At 39.0% G+C, this 16,692-nt stretch overlaps 1 protein-coding gene across 3 annotated transcripts in view; it reads right to left on the reverse strand.

The window, feature by feature from the left end:
* The window catches only part of CUNH11orf74 (chromosome unknown C11orf74 homolog), an 84,862-nt gene that overhangs the window by 24,858 nt on the left and 43,312 nt on the right, over positions 1 to 16,692 (reverse strand). For all 3 annotated transcript variants that reach the window (XM_031371136.1, XM_031371135.1, XM_031371137.1), the window contains exons 3-5: positions 8,806 to 8,963; positions 7,923 to 7,994; positions 6,215 to 6,281 (exon numbers count right to left, since the gene is read on the reverse strand). In XM_031371136.1, the coding sequence (XP_031226996.1) occupies positions 6,215 to 6,281; positions 7,923 to 7,994; positions 8,806 to 8,963 (297 nt within the window). The remainder of the gene's footprint in view (positions 1 to 6,214; positions 6,282 to 7,922; positions 7,995 to 8,805; positions 8,964 to 16,692) is intronic.

Here is a 16,692-nt window from a genome sequence, read left to right on the forward strand (position 1 = left end):
CCAGCACTTGCTGGCATCCACAATAGTGTCTGGATTTGATGATTCAATATGGGAAGGATTCCCAGGAAAAGGAGTCTCTGGATTGTCCTTCCTTCAGTCTCTGCTCCATAGTTAGTCTCTACAACTCCTTCCATGGGTATTTTGTTCTTCCTTTTAAAAAGGAACGAAGTATACACACTTTGGTCTTCCTTCTTCTTGAGTTTCTTATGGTTTGTGGTTTGTACTTTGTGCATTCCGATCTTCAAGGCTAATATCCACTTATCAGGGAATGCATACCATGTGTATTCTTTGTGATTGGGTTACCTCACTCAGGATGATATTCTCTAGGTCTATCCATTTCCCCAAGAATTTCATAACTTCATTGTTTTTAATAGCTGAGTAGTACTCCATTGTGTAGAGGTACCACATTTTCTGTATCCATTCCTCTGTTGAGGGGCATCTGGGTTATTTCCAGTTTCTGGTTATTCTAAATAAGGCTGCTATGAACATAGTGGAGCATGTGTCCACTTAATACATGCTGGAGCATCTTCTGGGTATATGCCCAGGAGTGATATAGCTGGGTCCTCAGATAGGATTATGTCCAATTTCCAAAGGAACTGCCAAACTGTTTTCCAGAGTGGTTGTACCAGCTTGCAATTCCACCAGCAATGAAGGAGTGTTCCTCTTTCTCCACAACCTCTCCAGCATCTGCTGTCACCTGAGTTTTTTACCCTAGCCATTCTGACTGGTGTCAGGTGGAATCTCAGGGTTGTTTTGATTTGCATTTCCCTGATGACTAAGGATGTTGAACATTTCTTTAGGTGCTTCTCAGACATTCAGTATTCGACAGTTGAGAATTTTTTGTTTAGCTCTGTACCCCATGTTTTAATAGGATTATTTGTTTCTCTGGAGTCTAACTTCTTGAGTTCTTTGTATACCTTGGATATTAGCCCTCTATCAGATATAGGATTGGTAAAGATCTTTTCCCAATTTGTTGGTTGTCATTTTTTCCTATTGACAGTGTCTTTTGCCTTACAGAAGCTTTGCAATTTTATGAAGTTCCATTTGTCGATTCTTGACCTTAGAGCATGAGCTATTGGTGTCTTATTCAGGAAATTTTCCCCTGTGCCTGTGTGCTCAAGGCTCTTCCCCACTTTCTTTTCTATTAGTGTAAGTGTATCTGGTTTTATGTGGAGGTCCTTGATCCACTTGGACTCTCTTGTTTCAATGTCTGGTATCACACATGATCTTCTGAGCTCCTCAAAAGGGCTAACATTGCTTCTCCTTCTCTGCCCTCTGTAGCACTCTAAGCTCAGATTGATCCACTCCAATGCTGCTGCTATTCTTGGTGATCATCCCATGGTACTGGCATCTCCAATACATTGAGGTCTTCCACTACAACAAAGGCTTCACCAATAGCCTCTCATAGGTTCTCTTCACGGTGCCAAGCCACAACTCCTTTGCATGACCCCTTCAGGCCTCGGCCATCAACTGCAACTGAGGCTGCACCAATGACCTTCCATGGCCTCTCACAGTGCCAAGCTCCAGCTGCTCTTCATGACCCCTTCATGCCTCCAAAACCAGTACCACCAGGATGACTCATACATTGCCAAGTACAGCTGTAGCACAAGGTACAACCTTGGCTATCTCTGGAACACAGCATCTTTGTGCTCTCAGAAAACACTTCCCAGAAAATTTCACATTAATGATGCTGGTCTCTTCTTAATCACCTTTAATTTCTTAGCTCCAGCTAACTAGCATCAATTGTCCCAGTAGTCCCTTCTATTCTAGACTCTACAGCTAGAGCCACAAAGCCAAAGCTTCAGAGTTCTGCAGCTTGCAGGAGCTGGAATATGGCCCCCTTATTCTACTACATTGTCACTAGCTTTCTGTTTCCTAACTCCTTCCCTGCTCTAAGCTTGGCTGACCTGGATCTTGCTCTGTAGATTGACCTTGAACTAAGAGATCTGCATGCCTGTCTCCTGGGATTAAAGGTATGTACCACCACACCTGGATTTAAGCTTTTCTTCACCTAGAACTTGCTCCCTCCCGGGCTGGCCTTGAACTCAGAGATCTGCTTGTCTGCCTTCTAGGATTAAAGGCTTATACTACCAAGCCTGGATCTAAATTTAGCTGGGTGGAATCTTGCCCCAAGGTCATTACTCCCTCATTTCAATGTAATATTCTTGAACACAGGATTCAGCTCCATTTCACTTCCTGGTGCCCCTTTAATGTTGGATTGAAGTTCATTCCAGATACAGTTAAGTTGACAACCAGAAATAGCCATTATACTTCCTATATGTAAACTGAACAAGAATAACAATAAGTGTGCCAAAATGGATAGGGGAGAGACCCTGAGGCCTTGACCCTACCTACACAAACTCAACTCAAGAGTGAAGAGAGCTGGAAAAACTCACCAATTGGTTATCAAACACCAAAGGGTCAGCCCTGAAAAGACACGTGCAAGTGGTATAACAGACTGAGCAGGTTGTACTTATGTGTTGAGAAATACATACATGTACATACATATACATATATTTATATAACAACAATTAATGAAGAAGAAGGCCATGAATTTTAAAGAAAGCAAGGAGGAGTATGTGGAAGGGTACAGACAGAAATGATGTAATTATATTATAATCTCAATAAAAGAAACATTTTTTTCAATTTAAAAATCAAATATGGCTGCAACTGTTGAGCAGGAATTGGTGCCCATTCTCCTCCAACACAATGAACTACACTGTAAATATACCAACTGTAAGAGACCTGTCTGGGTATGATTATGAGAACTGGACCTCCAAAAACCAGTCTCTCCAGCCAGCCGCACTGAAACTGAGAGACCCAAAATAAATAAATAAATAAATAAATAAATAAATAAATAAATAAATGACAGTCTTTCTACCCTAATGGCCTCCATGTAATGACTGCAGCTACCCCAAATCATAACTTTATTGTATAATTTGAGCCATCTTGTCTGAGGCAGGGCAATCACCAGGTTAACTACCCTATCTTAAATTCAAAAGAGGAAAAGGTGCTAACTTAATGTCAGATGAATGCAGGGTACCACACCTCATAGGGAACATTACTCTGAGGCCACTTGTATCACTGCGTCATGTGAGTTCTACCAAAAACCTGACCCCAAAGCGATACTCCTCAGCTGTTAAAATGATAAGGCAAACACTGGAAAGGAACTGCGCTCTTGAATCTTGGAGAATATTTATGACCGTGGATACATCAAACAAATAAAATCAATGGTAGAAAAAAACAAAACATGCTTCCTTGTTGCCCCAGGCAAATCTGTTGCTTAAACAATAACAACAGAATCTAATCAGTAAACTTCCCAGCTGCCAAAATTATATGAGCAACTTGCCTATTTAAAAATGTCACATTTCCCATCTGATATAAATATTTGCCTTCTGCTCACATTCCTGAAGTGCAATACAAATTAGGCCACACACTGAAATTCACCTTGGCACAAAGTACTTAATTTCTTTCTTCTTTTCAAGTAACCCAGATTGTACATTATGAAAATTGGGAAACCCTGGTGGTCTTTTTGGTGATTAGAACGGACCGCTGCAGACTGAATCGACTGTCAGCCATCAATTCACACATCATCTCACACAGGAGACACAGTCTTAACTACTTCACTCAAGTCCACTGAGACTTGGTTCAGCTTCGGTAACTGTTTATCACCAAATGCAACACCTTCTGTTATCTGGTTTCTGGAAACATGATACTAGTGAGATCTTTTACTCATCTTTTTAAAGAAGAAAATAAATCTGATAAATGTCACAAACAATAGAAAAGGTTGATGTTTAAAAAAAATGAAATTTTTGACATAAACCAAATAAACATTGGTTTATGTCAGTGTGAGACAGATGAAGGGGATCTACTTCTTTCTGATACTCTTGCCTGGTGTTCAACACCTTTAAATGAATTGTGTTAGAGGCTCACAAATCACTATTAGCCTCAGTGATACGCTCTTTATGTTCTTGGTATAAGCAATCCTGATCATTTCCCTGCAAATAAGCAAAGATGATGGAGGTAGGAGGATGTGACTCCCTAATTAACAGCTGTTATCCCATGTTGCACTGGCAGCCTTCAGCATTTGACTTGTAAACAGCCACCTGGATTTCTCTGATGCTTATGCTAGCTGTTCTGAACACCACAGACACCTTGAGAAAAATACACCCTAACCAAACAATGAGCCCAGGTGATCACTGCAGCTCCTGAAGTGCATTTGCTCTTCAGCAAAATTTTGTCGGTTTCACAGAAAGAGCTCTAGAAAGATTTCAAGCCTGGAGCCAAGGCTCTCAGATTGGCCCTGCAGGTACAACACTGGCCCTGCCAGGGGTGGAGGAGTGCCAGCTCCCTGAGCCTAAACTTAAAAGCTAAGGATTCTGGTCCCCTAGACCTATTCAAGAATAGCTGAACCAACAAGTAAAGCAAAGGTGCCCACTCATCAGAACCAGAGCAGAACTGCAACTCTGGAGGGGGCTCCATGCAGATGCTCCCTCTTGTCTGTGGCTACAGCTCACTGCTATCAAATGCTAAGGGATATAAAAACCACCAAGTACTACCCCTCAGAGAGATTCCACTGAGGAGAGCAGAACAGCAGGCCAGATGACAAGGACAGGCTAGTACTTCTGCTACTTACTGCTAGTGATGAAGTGAGGAACGTCACCACAAAAGTGCCCCACACAGCACTCTCCTGCTCGCCTATAAAACTGATTTTATTTGTCAATGTTTTATATACACACGAGACCCAACAGCCTCAATGTATCAACTTCAAACAATAGCAGAATCAGAATGGCTAAAATTTAGTTCACAGAATGACACCAACGAACTGATGAATTTAATTTTTTTTTGTAGGTGCAGATTATAGGGATCTGCATTTTTTAAAGCAAGTTTTACTCTCAAAATCAACCAAAGTGGGTGCTTTACTGGCCTTGACTCTCTTTTAAGCAGGTCTTACAAAAACACAAGAGTGACTGGGGTATGAAGTCAGCCAATGCCCCCTGAAGCATGCAATTTCCTTCTATGGCTGATCTCGCTGAAATGAGTAATTTCAAAGTCTTCCAGTCTTCTGGCTAATGGGTACTTGAGAAACATCTCCAGTGGAGCAGTATGACATCAGGGAGCAGAAGAAAAACTTTCATTGCTTTAAATTCTCAAAGCTTTATCAATTCAAGGAGCCCAGAAAGCTAGGGCAAGGGCCTACACCATCAAGTGAGAAGCCGTTGCTACCCCAGTTCAATCAACTCTCCAAAGCCACTTTAATGTCTATCTGGTTCCAAGGAAACCTCTTCTCCCAACACCAGCAATAACAGCAATAACTGAGGTTATGATTAAACAGTGGAACAGCGGGAGAAGATCAACTTCAAGAAGTCCTCTTACATCCAATAGAGAGCCAGGGTTTTCTGGTGTCCCTATTGTTATTGTTTGCTTGCCTCTCTTTTGGAGGCAGGCTCTCATGAGACCCAGGCTAGACTTAAACTGGCTATGTAGTCAAGGATGACCTGAACTTCAGGTCCTCATGTGCTGATGTTACCCCATGAGCTATCACACCCAGTTTTAATGCCGGGCTGAGGACACTGTGCGTTCTGAGCAGACACTCTATCAGTTGAGCTATATCTCTCTAGCTCAAACTCCAAAAGTCCCATGAAGAAATATACCTGTGCTTATACAAAAATACTAACCAGGAAGAAAGCAATCCTCTCACGAACATCAGTGGATTAGCATACAGCTTCTTTCAGTAGATTATGAGAACAGAACTCAGAAAAATATTTATGTGTTCATTTACATATTTCATAAATTTTAAAGGCAAAATTCTGAGCATTATTGTTTATTTTGTGACTAATCTTTATATTTTTATGATTTTTATGGCCAAGTTCTATTTTACATTTTCCTTTAAAATAATATCAACTTGTAAGACAGTTCTTCTGAAAAATAAGGCAATGACTTTTTAATAGCTGTATGTGACACAATTATTTAATAGTTTAATTTATCTGAATTTGGGGGGAAGCAAAAGGACAGCTCTATTTCACTTAAACCAAAGGTTACAAAAGGCTTTGACCAATTGAGTGAGTAAAAGTTTTTGCTTTTCAAAAGGAAATTTCACAATCTCAGTTTTTCTCCCGTCAAGAGAGGTAAGGTAAGGATTGCTAAAAATAACAAACCAACATAAATCACTAAAAAGAGGCCACGCTGTATAGAAAAGAAGGAGAGCACATACCCTTGTTCATCTGGGGTTTACTCTCTTCCTCCATGTCCTCATCTTCTAAGTCTAGGAAGTTGTCTACCTACAAGAAGATTGAAATTATCTTGCATATATTAAACATGAAGAAAGACAGTGCAGTCATGGACTCACACACACAGTACTCTGTTGAAGGCTGGACATGCTTTCCTGTGAACTCTCAAGGCCCTGTTAAAGTTGTTGTGTGCAGGATTCTCCATTAAAGAAAGCAAGACATTTGCAAGTCCAGGGCTTTACAACACTTTAGTCTGCTTTCTACAGTGAAGGGAGACACATAGGCTGAGAGGTTTTTTGTAAGGGACTATTTCGCATAGAATACCACTTCCCATTGCACACTGACAGTGAGGCATTTCAGATTAACAAATTTTCTCCCCAGGATTTTTAGCGCCACTATCAGAGACAGCAGGTTCCTGGTTTGGTGCTGGGCTACCATCCTTCCCCATAGCTTTTTTATAGTGCTCTGGAGAGCCAGAGAGAGAAAACTAAAGAGAGCAGGAAAGAAAAGTTCATTCAGAACAAAATCATCCTGCCCAGGTAAATCACAGGAGAGGTGAGTAGGGCAAAATATCAAGTGTTCTCTCTTTCAGGCAAGTACATCTGAGAATTACGTTAATGATAAAAAGAACAGCAAATGACCTTGCCAGACCCAACTGCAGCATTTCAATGAAGAACTATTCCACATAGAATACCATTGCACACTGACAACGAGGCATTTCAGATTTACAAACAAATGCATCTCAGGGGACTATCCAAGAGTATAAATAAGAAAATGCTGGCACATGGCATGTGGTAAAGGCACAAGGTCACCACCCATTTTATGCTCACAACACGGACACAGACTTAAAATATACCTTAAAATTATAAACTGAGATTCCTTAACTGCAATTTAAGACAGGCTGTCTTTCTGTCCTGAGCTGAATGTGTAGTAAGCAGACCACACTGACCCCATACAAAATTAAAATGGTAGAGTCCATGCTTCTTTGCAAGTAACTGCAACTATTACTTGACATACATACTCAAAAGCAAAATTCATATGACATTCAATATTAAAATTTGAGAATCAGTTACATTATAGCATCTTTTTTCTTAATGATTATGCTAGAAAGTCCTTTCCATTTGTTAACCTTAGGGGAAAAAGATCTAGCATCCAGACAAGCACAAACAGTTTAGATATTCCAACACTAACTTTAAAAAAAACCCTTTCAAGTACAAAATCCGGGCACTCATCCAGTTTTGTACAAAGGAAAGCAAGAATCTAGTGCTCGTCTACTGGCTTATATGGTACCTTGATAAGAGTTGTCTCCTATAGGCTCTAGTAATTGAATATTTGGTGCCCAGTCAGTAATGCTGTTTGTAGAGGTTTAGGAGGCAAGGCCTTGCTGGAAGAAGTTTGTCACTGCAAGGAGGCTTTATGAGTAAAAGACCTTGCCTTTCTCTCTTTCACTCTCTTGGCCTCCTGCTTGTAGATGAGGATTTGTATTCCGGGCTTCCTGCTGCCTGCTGCTGGTTATTATGCCTCCCCACCACGTGAGGCTTTTATCCTTCTGGAACCATAAGCCCAAATACACTCTTTTCTTCAAAGTTGCTGTGGTCATGGGGACTCATCACAGAAACAGAAAAGTTGCTAATATAGTCCACTTCTTTGCTGTGTATTCTTCCCAAGGTAGATAACTGAATCAGGCCTTACCTTCACCTTTCCAGCCCGGGTCATATCACCTTGACAGCAACTGCCAACTGTGTGGCCTTCATCAATCACGATCTGAAAACAGAAAGAACACACCTCCTAGGCCATCCCCGAATAAACCTCTGATGCACAAATCAGAGGTTGCTGCTACAGTGTTTTCAAGGTACAAGAGGACAGGACAATTTAACAATTCTAGGATTCTCCATATTTAATATATCTCAGTCATCACCAGTAGAATGTCAATCCTTTATGAAGAACAACTCATAGCTCACGGTCATCACCAGCAGCAAGGGAGTTATATATACAAAGGTGTTCTACACAAACACATCTCTATCACAGAAACTTCTGACCCCTTGTAAAGTCAAAATCTCTTATAATTCTGTACATAATATCACATGGAAAACATTCTAAAACAGAAACAGAAACTCAATTACTTTAGAAAACTAATCAAAAATCAAATGGCTTAAAAAGAGAACACAATGAATTATCACTCCTTGATAATTAAAGACGACTGCCAAAGAGGAATAGATGAATAGTATCAATAAAGTCTTGACATTTAGAGGATAGCATCTAATATCTAGGAAACAAATCTTAGAAAAAGCATAATAGTGGCTTCTACTTTAAATCTAAACATGATAAATTTAGGACAGGTAAAAGTAAGTCAATTTCTTCAAAGAAGTAGAAAAGGGAACGCTTGTTAAAAGCAAAATATATAATTTCATGAAGCATTTACACATAGCAGATCCCTAAGATGTTTTTACCAAAAATTAAGGATAACAAAACACTGGCATATAATGACTTAATTCTCAACAGAGTGCTGTTCCAATTCTAAGAAGGATGCATTCTCCTTCTTCAAGCTGTTTCTATAAACGTAAGACAGAATCACCTGGTCCTCTTCTGAGTATCCCGATGAAGCGTGAAGAAAGACGGTTGTATTTCTAAAATGACGACCATTTGATTCAATTTTATGATTCCACTTTTCAGTAGTAAATATATTTTCTGATGAATCAGTTCCATGTGCTCCCCCTTTGGACACATTGTCCTCTGAAATGATAGTTATGAGTTATTAAAAATACTCTTGTGGTCAAGTTGATTACTTTTGTGTTTACCAAAAAATTTTCTCCTTAACCACCCCCCCAAAAAAGAATACTTTTCAAAGAACTATGTCAGTAAAGTTTCTTGAAGCCTTTAGGCTCTTAAATATATTAAAATTATTCTAAAATTGCGTAGAAAAATAACACAACTTCGACACTCAATGAATATTATCTACTGTATACCCAGTACTATTTTTATCATTGTTTAAAAGTTCAAGAAAGTATAGTTCTCTCAAGAATTCCAGACATTATTTATCTTATTTCCCTTAAGTTTGAACCCTTTTTCCTCATTGGAAGCAATGTATATCTACTTTTTAAAAAAACTATAAAGAAAAGAGCAAATATGAAAATTAGCCCTTTAATCCTACATAACAGAATAACCACAATAAAATGTTCTGATTGCTTATCTGTGCATCTTTTACATATCCATCCACTTCTAAAATTCAAAATAGAATACATAAATAATAAATTTAATTTGTCAATATTTTTATGCTATTGAATATTATTCTACAGAAGTTGTATTAGTTAGAGAAAACTGTTATGTAAATGTAAGATAGTCTACTTAGTTCATTCTTAACTATCTACAATTATAAGTAATACCTTTCGATGGGTGGTGGTGGTGCATGCCTTTAATTCCAGCACTCAGGAGGCAGAGGCAGGCAGATCCTTATGAGTTTGAGGCCAGCCTGGTCCACAGAGTGAGTTCCAGGACAACCAGGGCTACACAGATAAAGCGTGACTCAAAAAACCAAATATATACTAATTAGCATATATATGCATGTATGTATGTATATTGCATATATGTAATACCTCTGTATTAAATCTATGCACAGCTATTGTTTTTCCTTAAGATAAGATAAGAAAAGAACCTAAAGGTCTCAGGCAGGACCAGCCAGGAGGCTCAGGCCACAGAAGTGGCAGGATAGCTGTGGCAGGATCCATTCTACCTCAGTCTACAACCAGGAGGAATGGCTGATCCACAACCCTCTCTGCACACCTTTCCCACAAACAGAGAGCTTTTCTCTAGGAAGTGCTCTGACACAGCCCCCCCCAACCCACCCACCCACCCCACACCCCACACCCCCCCGGTCTCAGGCCACAAAAGCTGCAGCCTTCATTCATCCATCTGCACCCAGGAGGGACAACTGATCCATAGCCTTCTGCGAAGGGGTTCTACCAGGGTAGAGCTGACCTCCCAGAAGTGCTGACACAGGCTTACTGACCCAGCCAGAGACAGCAAGTACATCTAACACCAGAGATTAACAGATGGCTAAAGGCAAATGCAAGAATCTTACCAACAGAAACCAAGACTACTTGGCAGCATCAGAAGCTAGTACTCCCACCACAGCAAGTCCTGGATACCCCAACACACCGGAAAAACAAGATTTGGATCTAAAAATCGTATCTCATGATGGTGATAGAGGACTTTAAGAAGGACATAAATACCTCCCTTAAAGAAATACAGGTAAAGAGGTACAAGTCCTTAAAGAGGAAACACAAAAAAATTAAAAAAGAATTACAGGAAAGCACAACCAAACAGGTGAAGGAATTGAACAAAACCATCCAGGACCTAAAAATGGAAGTAGAAACAATTAAGAAATCATAAACAGAGACAACTCTGGAGATAGAAAACCTTGGAAAGAAGTCAGGAGCCATAGATGCAAGTATCACTAACAGAATACAAGAGATAGAAGAGAGAATTTCTGGTGCAGAAGACAACATAGAAAACACTGACACAACATTCAAAGGAAATGCAAATACAAAAAGCTCCTAACCCAAAACATCCAGGAAATCCAAGACACAATGAGAAGACCAAATCTAAAGATAATAGGTATAGAAAGAGAGTGAAGACTTCCAACTTAAAGGGCCAGTAAATATCTTCAACAAAATAATAGAAGAAAAGTTCCCTTACCTAAAAAAAGAGATGCCTATGAACATACAAGAAGCCTACAGAACTCCAAATAGTTTGGACCAGAAAAGAAATTCCTCCTGCCACATAATAGTCAAAACATCAAATGCACAAAACAAAGAAAGAATATTGAAAGCAGTGAGGGGAAAAAGGTCAAGTAACACATAAAGGCAGACCTATCAAAATTACATCAGACTACTTGCCAGAGACTATTGAAAGCTAGAAGATCCTGGGCTGATGTCATACAGACCATAAGAGAACACAAATGCCAGCCCTGGTTACTATACCCAACAAAACTATAAATTACCATAGATAAAGAAACCAAGGTTCACAAAGTATCTTTCTACAAATCCAGCCCTTCAAAGGATAATAAATGGAAAATTCAACACAAGAAGAAAAACTACATCCTAGAAAAAAGCAAGAAAGTAATCTTCCAAAAAACCTAAGAGAACTTAGCCACATGAACAGAATTCCAATGTTAACAGCAAAAATAACAGGAAGCAACAATTACTTTTCCTTAACATCTTTTAATATCAATGGACTCAATTCCCCAATAAAAAGACATAGGCTATCAGACTGGGTAGGTAAACAGGTCCCAACATTCTGTTGCATTCAGGAAACCCATCTCAGTGACAAAGACAGACACTTCCTCAGAATAAAAGGCTGGAAAACAATTTTCCAAGCAAATGGTCCCAGGAAACAAGTTGGAGTAGCCATTTTAATATCGAATAAAATCAACTTTCAACCTAAAGTGATCAAAAAAGATAAGGAGGGTCACTTCATATTCATCAAAGGTAAGATCTATCTAGATGAACTCTCAATTCTGAACCTCTATGCTCCAAATCAAAAGGCATCTACATTCATAAAAGAAACTTTACTAAAGCTCAAAGCACACATAGCACCACACATAATAATAGTGGGAAACTTCAACACCCCACTCTCTGCAATGGACAGATCATGGAAAACAGAAACTAAACAAAGACACAGTGAGACTAACAGAAATTATGAAACAAATGGATTTAATAGATATCTATAGAACTTTTTATACTAAAACAAAAGGATATACCTTCTTCTCAGCACCTCATGATTTTCTCCAAAATTGACCATATAATTGGACACAAATCAGGCCTCAACAGATACAAGAAGATTGAAATAATTCCTTGCATCCTGTCAGATGAACTAAGGCTGCTCCTCAATAATAACATAAACAATAGAAAGCCACACACACATGAAAGCTTAACAACCTCTACTCAATAATAACTTGGTCAAGGAAGAAATAAAGAAATTAAAGACTTTCTAGAGTTTAATGAAAATGAAGCCACAACATACCCAAACTTATGGGACATAATGAAAGCAGTCCTAAGAGAAAAACTAATAGCTTTAAGTGCCTACAAAAAGAAACTGGAGAGTGCATACATCAGCAATTTGACAGCACATCTGAAAGCTCTAGAACAAAAAGAAGCAAATTCACCCAAGAGGAGTCGAAGGCAGGAAATAATCACACTCAGGGCTAAAATCAACCAAATGGAAACAAAAAGAACTATACAAAGAATCACCCAAACCAGGAGCTTTGAGAAAAATCAACAAAATAGATAAACCCTTAGCCAGACTAAACAGAGGGCACCAAGACAGTATCCTAATTAACTCTCAATTAATTAATGAAAGTTAGAAGATCCTGGGCTGATGTCATACAGACCCTAAGAGAACACAAATGCCAGTCCAAGTTACTATACCCAGCAAAACTATAAATTACCATAGATGGAGAAACCAAGGTATTCCATGACAAAACCAAATTTACACAGTATCTTTCTATAAATCTAGATCAGAAATGAAAAGGGAGGCATAACAACAGAAACTGAGGAAATCCAAAAAATCATCAGATCCTACTACAAAAGCCTATACTCAACAAAACTGGAAAACCTGGATGAAATGGAAAATTTTCTAGGCAGATATCAGGTACCAAAGTTAAATCAAGATCAGATAAATTATCTAAACACTCCCATATCCACTAACAAAACTGAAAGAGTCGTTAATAGTCTCCCAGCCAAAAAAGGCCCAGGACCAGATGGGTTTAGTGCAGAGTTTTATCAGACCTTCAAAGAAGACCTAATACCAATACTCCTCAAACTATTCCACGAAATAGATACAAAAGATATTCTATCCAATTCATTCTATGAAACTATAATTACTCTGACACCTAAACCACACAAAGAAAGACCTAACAAAGAAAGAAAATGTCAGACCAATTTCCCTTGAATATTGATGCAAAAATACTCAATAAAATTCTTGCAAACCGAATTCAAGAACACATCTAAATGATCATCCATCACAATCAATTAGGCTTCATTCCAGAGATGCAGGGATGGTTCAATATATGGAAATTCATCAATGTAATCCACTACATAAACAAACTCAAAGAAAAAAATCATATGATCATCTCATTTGGTGCTGAGAAAGCATTTAACAAAATCTAACACCCCTTCATGTTAAAAGTCTTGGAAAGATCAGGAATTCAAAGCCCATACTTAAATGTAGTAAAAGCAATATACAGCAAACCAATAGCCAACATCAAACTAAATGGAGCAATCCCACTAAAATCGTGGACCAAGTAAGGCTGCCCACTCTCTCCCTACCTATTCAATATTGTACTTGAAGTCCTAGCCAGAGCAATTAGACAAAAAAAAAGGAGATCAAAGGGATACAAATTGTAAAGGAAGAAGTCAAATTATCACTATTTACAGATAATATGATAGTATATCTAAGTGACCCCCAAAATTCCACCAGAGAACTTCTAAGCCTGATAAACAACTTCAGCAAAGTAGTTGGATATAAAATTAATTCAAACAAATCAGTGGCCTTCCTCTACACAAAGGATAAACAGGCTGAGAAAGAAATTATGGAAACAACACCCTTCATAACAGTCACAAATAATATAAAATACCTTGGTGTGATTTGAACTAAGAAAGTAAAAGATCTGTATGACAAGAACTTCAAGTCTCTGAAGAAGGAAATTGAAGAAGATCTCAGAAGATGGAAATATCTCCAATGCTCATGGATTGGCAGGATTAATATAGTAAAAATGGCCATCTTACCGAAGGCAATCTACAGATTCAATGCAATCCCCATCAAACTTCCAACTCAATTCTTCACAGACTTGGAAAGAGCAATTTGCAAATTCATCTGGAATAACAAAAAAACTAGGATAGCGAAAACTATTCTCAACAATAAAAGAACCTCTGGTGGAATCACCATCCTGGACCTTAAGCTGTACTACAGAGCAATTGTGATTTAAAAAAAAAAACAAACTGGTATTGGTACAGCAACAGGCAGGTGGATCAATGGAATAGAGTTGAAGACCCAGAAATGAACCCACACACCTATGATCACTTGATCTTTGACAGTGGAGCTAAAACCATCCAGTGGAAAAAAGACAGCCTTTTCAACAAATGGTGCTGGCTCAATTGGCAGTTAGCATGTAGAAGAATGAAAATTGATCCACTCCTATCTCCTTGCACAAAGTTCAAGTCCAAGTGCATCAAGAACTTCCATATAAAACCAGATACACTGAAACTTAAAGAAAAGAAAGTGGGGAAGAGCCTGGAGCACATAGGCACAGAGGAAAATTTCCTGAATAGAACACTAATAGCTCATGCTCTAAGATCAAAAATTGACAAATGGTACTTCATAAAATTACAAGGCTTCTGTAAGGCAAAGGACACTGTTAATAAGACAAAACAGCAACCAACAGATTGGGAAAAGATCTTTACCAATCCTATATCCGATAGAGGGCTAATATCCAATATATACAAAGAAATAAGAAGTTAGACTCCAGAGAATCAAATAACTCTATTAAAAATGGGGTACAGAGCTAAACAAAGAATTCTCAACTGAAGAATTCCAAATGGCTGAGAAGCACCTAAAGAAATGTTCAACATCCTTAGTCATCAGGAAAATCAAAATCAAAACAACCCTGAGATTCCACCTCACACCAGTCAGAATGGCTAGGATAAAAAACTCAGTTGACAGCAGATGCTGGCGAGGTTGTGGAGAAAGAGGAACACTCCTTCATTGCTGGTGGGATTGTAAGCTGGTATAACCACTCTGGAAATCAGTTTGGCAGTTCTTCCAGAAATTAGACATAGTACTACCAGAGGACCCAGCTATACCACTCCTGGGCATATACCCAGAAGATGCTCCAACATGTAATAAGGGCACATGCTCCGCTATGTTCATAGCAGCCTTATTAATAATAGACAGAAACTGGAAACAACCCAAATGTCCCTCAGCAGAGGAATGGATACAGAAAATGTAGTGCCTCTACACAATGGAGTATGACTCAGCTATTAAAAACAATGAATTTATGAAATTCTTAGGGAAATGGATGGATCTAGAGAATATCATTCTGAGTGAGGTAACCCAATCACAAAAGAACACACATGGCATGCACTCTCTGATAAATGGATATTAGCCCAGAAGTTCAGAATACCCAAAGTACAATCCACAAACCACAAGAAACTCAGGAAGAGGGAAGACCAAAGTGTGGATGCTTCATTCCTTCTTAGAATGAGGAACAAAATACCCATCTAAGGAGTTGCAGACTATGGAGCAGAGAATGAAGAAAGGTCAATCCAGAGACTGCTCCACCTGGAAACTCTTCCCATATTCAATTATCAAACCCAGACACTATTGTAGATGTCAGCAAGTGCTGGCTGACAGGAGCCTGATATAGCTGTCTCCTGAGAAGCTCTGACAGTGCCCAACAAATACAGAAGTAGAGACTCACAACCATCCACTGGTCTGGGCATAGGGTCCCCAATGAAGGAGCTAGAGAAAGGACCCAAGGAGCTGAAGGGTTTGCAGTCCCTTAGGACAAACAACAATATGAACTAACTAGTAACCTCAGAGCTCCCAGAGACTAAACCATCAACCAAAGAGCACACATGGTAGGACTCATGGTTCCAGCTGCATATGTAGCAGAGGATGGCCTAGTCAGTCATCAATGGGAGGAGAGGCCCTTGATCCTGTGAAGGTTTATGCCCCAGTGTAGGGGAATGCTAGGGCTAGGAAGTGGGAGAGAGTGGGTTTGTGAGCAGGGGGAGGAGGTAGTAAACAAGGTTTATTTTTTGTTTTTGTTTTTGTTTTTGATTTTTTTTTTTTTTGGAGGGGAAACTGGGAGAGGAGATACCATTTGAAATGTAAATAAAGAAAATATCTAATAAAAAATAAAAAGAAAAAAAGAAAAGAACCTAAGATTAATTCAAAATTAAGAAACCATAAAAATCTGTAATACCATGAACAGAATATTGGGGGAACAAAATATGATCATTGGGTAAGAAATAATACATCTAGATCTTGCATGTTGCATTTGAAGTATTATGGAGGAAATGGCCCAAACACAGCTCCAAATGTAGGCTGAAATGTGGAAGGAACATCACAGTCAGAGGTGGCTATCTGTCATCTACATTGAGGCAATGGCTTAAGCCAAAAAACAAATTAATATTAGTATTATGATGGTTAATATTGACTGTCAACTTGACAGGATCTAGGATCACTACAAGACAAGCTTCCATGCACACCTGTGAGGAATTATCAAGGTTAGGTTAAATGAGGTAGGAACATTCACCCTGGAGTTCAGACTCAAGAAGTCGAATCCCATGGGCTGGGTCTTGACTAAACAAAAAGGCAAAAGCACAGTGAGTCCAAATACTCATGTCTCTCTGCTTCTTGACTGGGTACAATGTGACCAGCCAAGCTACTTCAAACTCTGACC

Source organism: Mastomys coucha, unplaced genomic scaffold, assembly GCF_008632895.1.
Source record: "Mastomys coucha isolate ucsf_1 unplaced genomic scaffold, UCSF_Mcou_1 pScaffold15, whole genome shotgun sequence".
Taxonomy (NCBI): domain Eukaryota; kingdom Metazoa; phylum Chordata; class Mammalia; order Rodentia; family Muridae; genus Mastomys; species Mastomys coucha.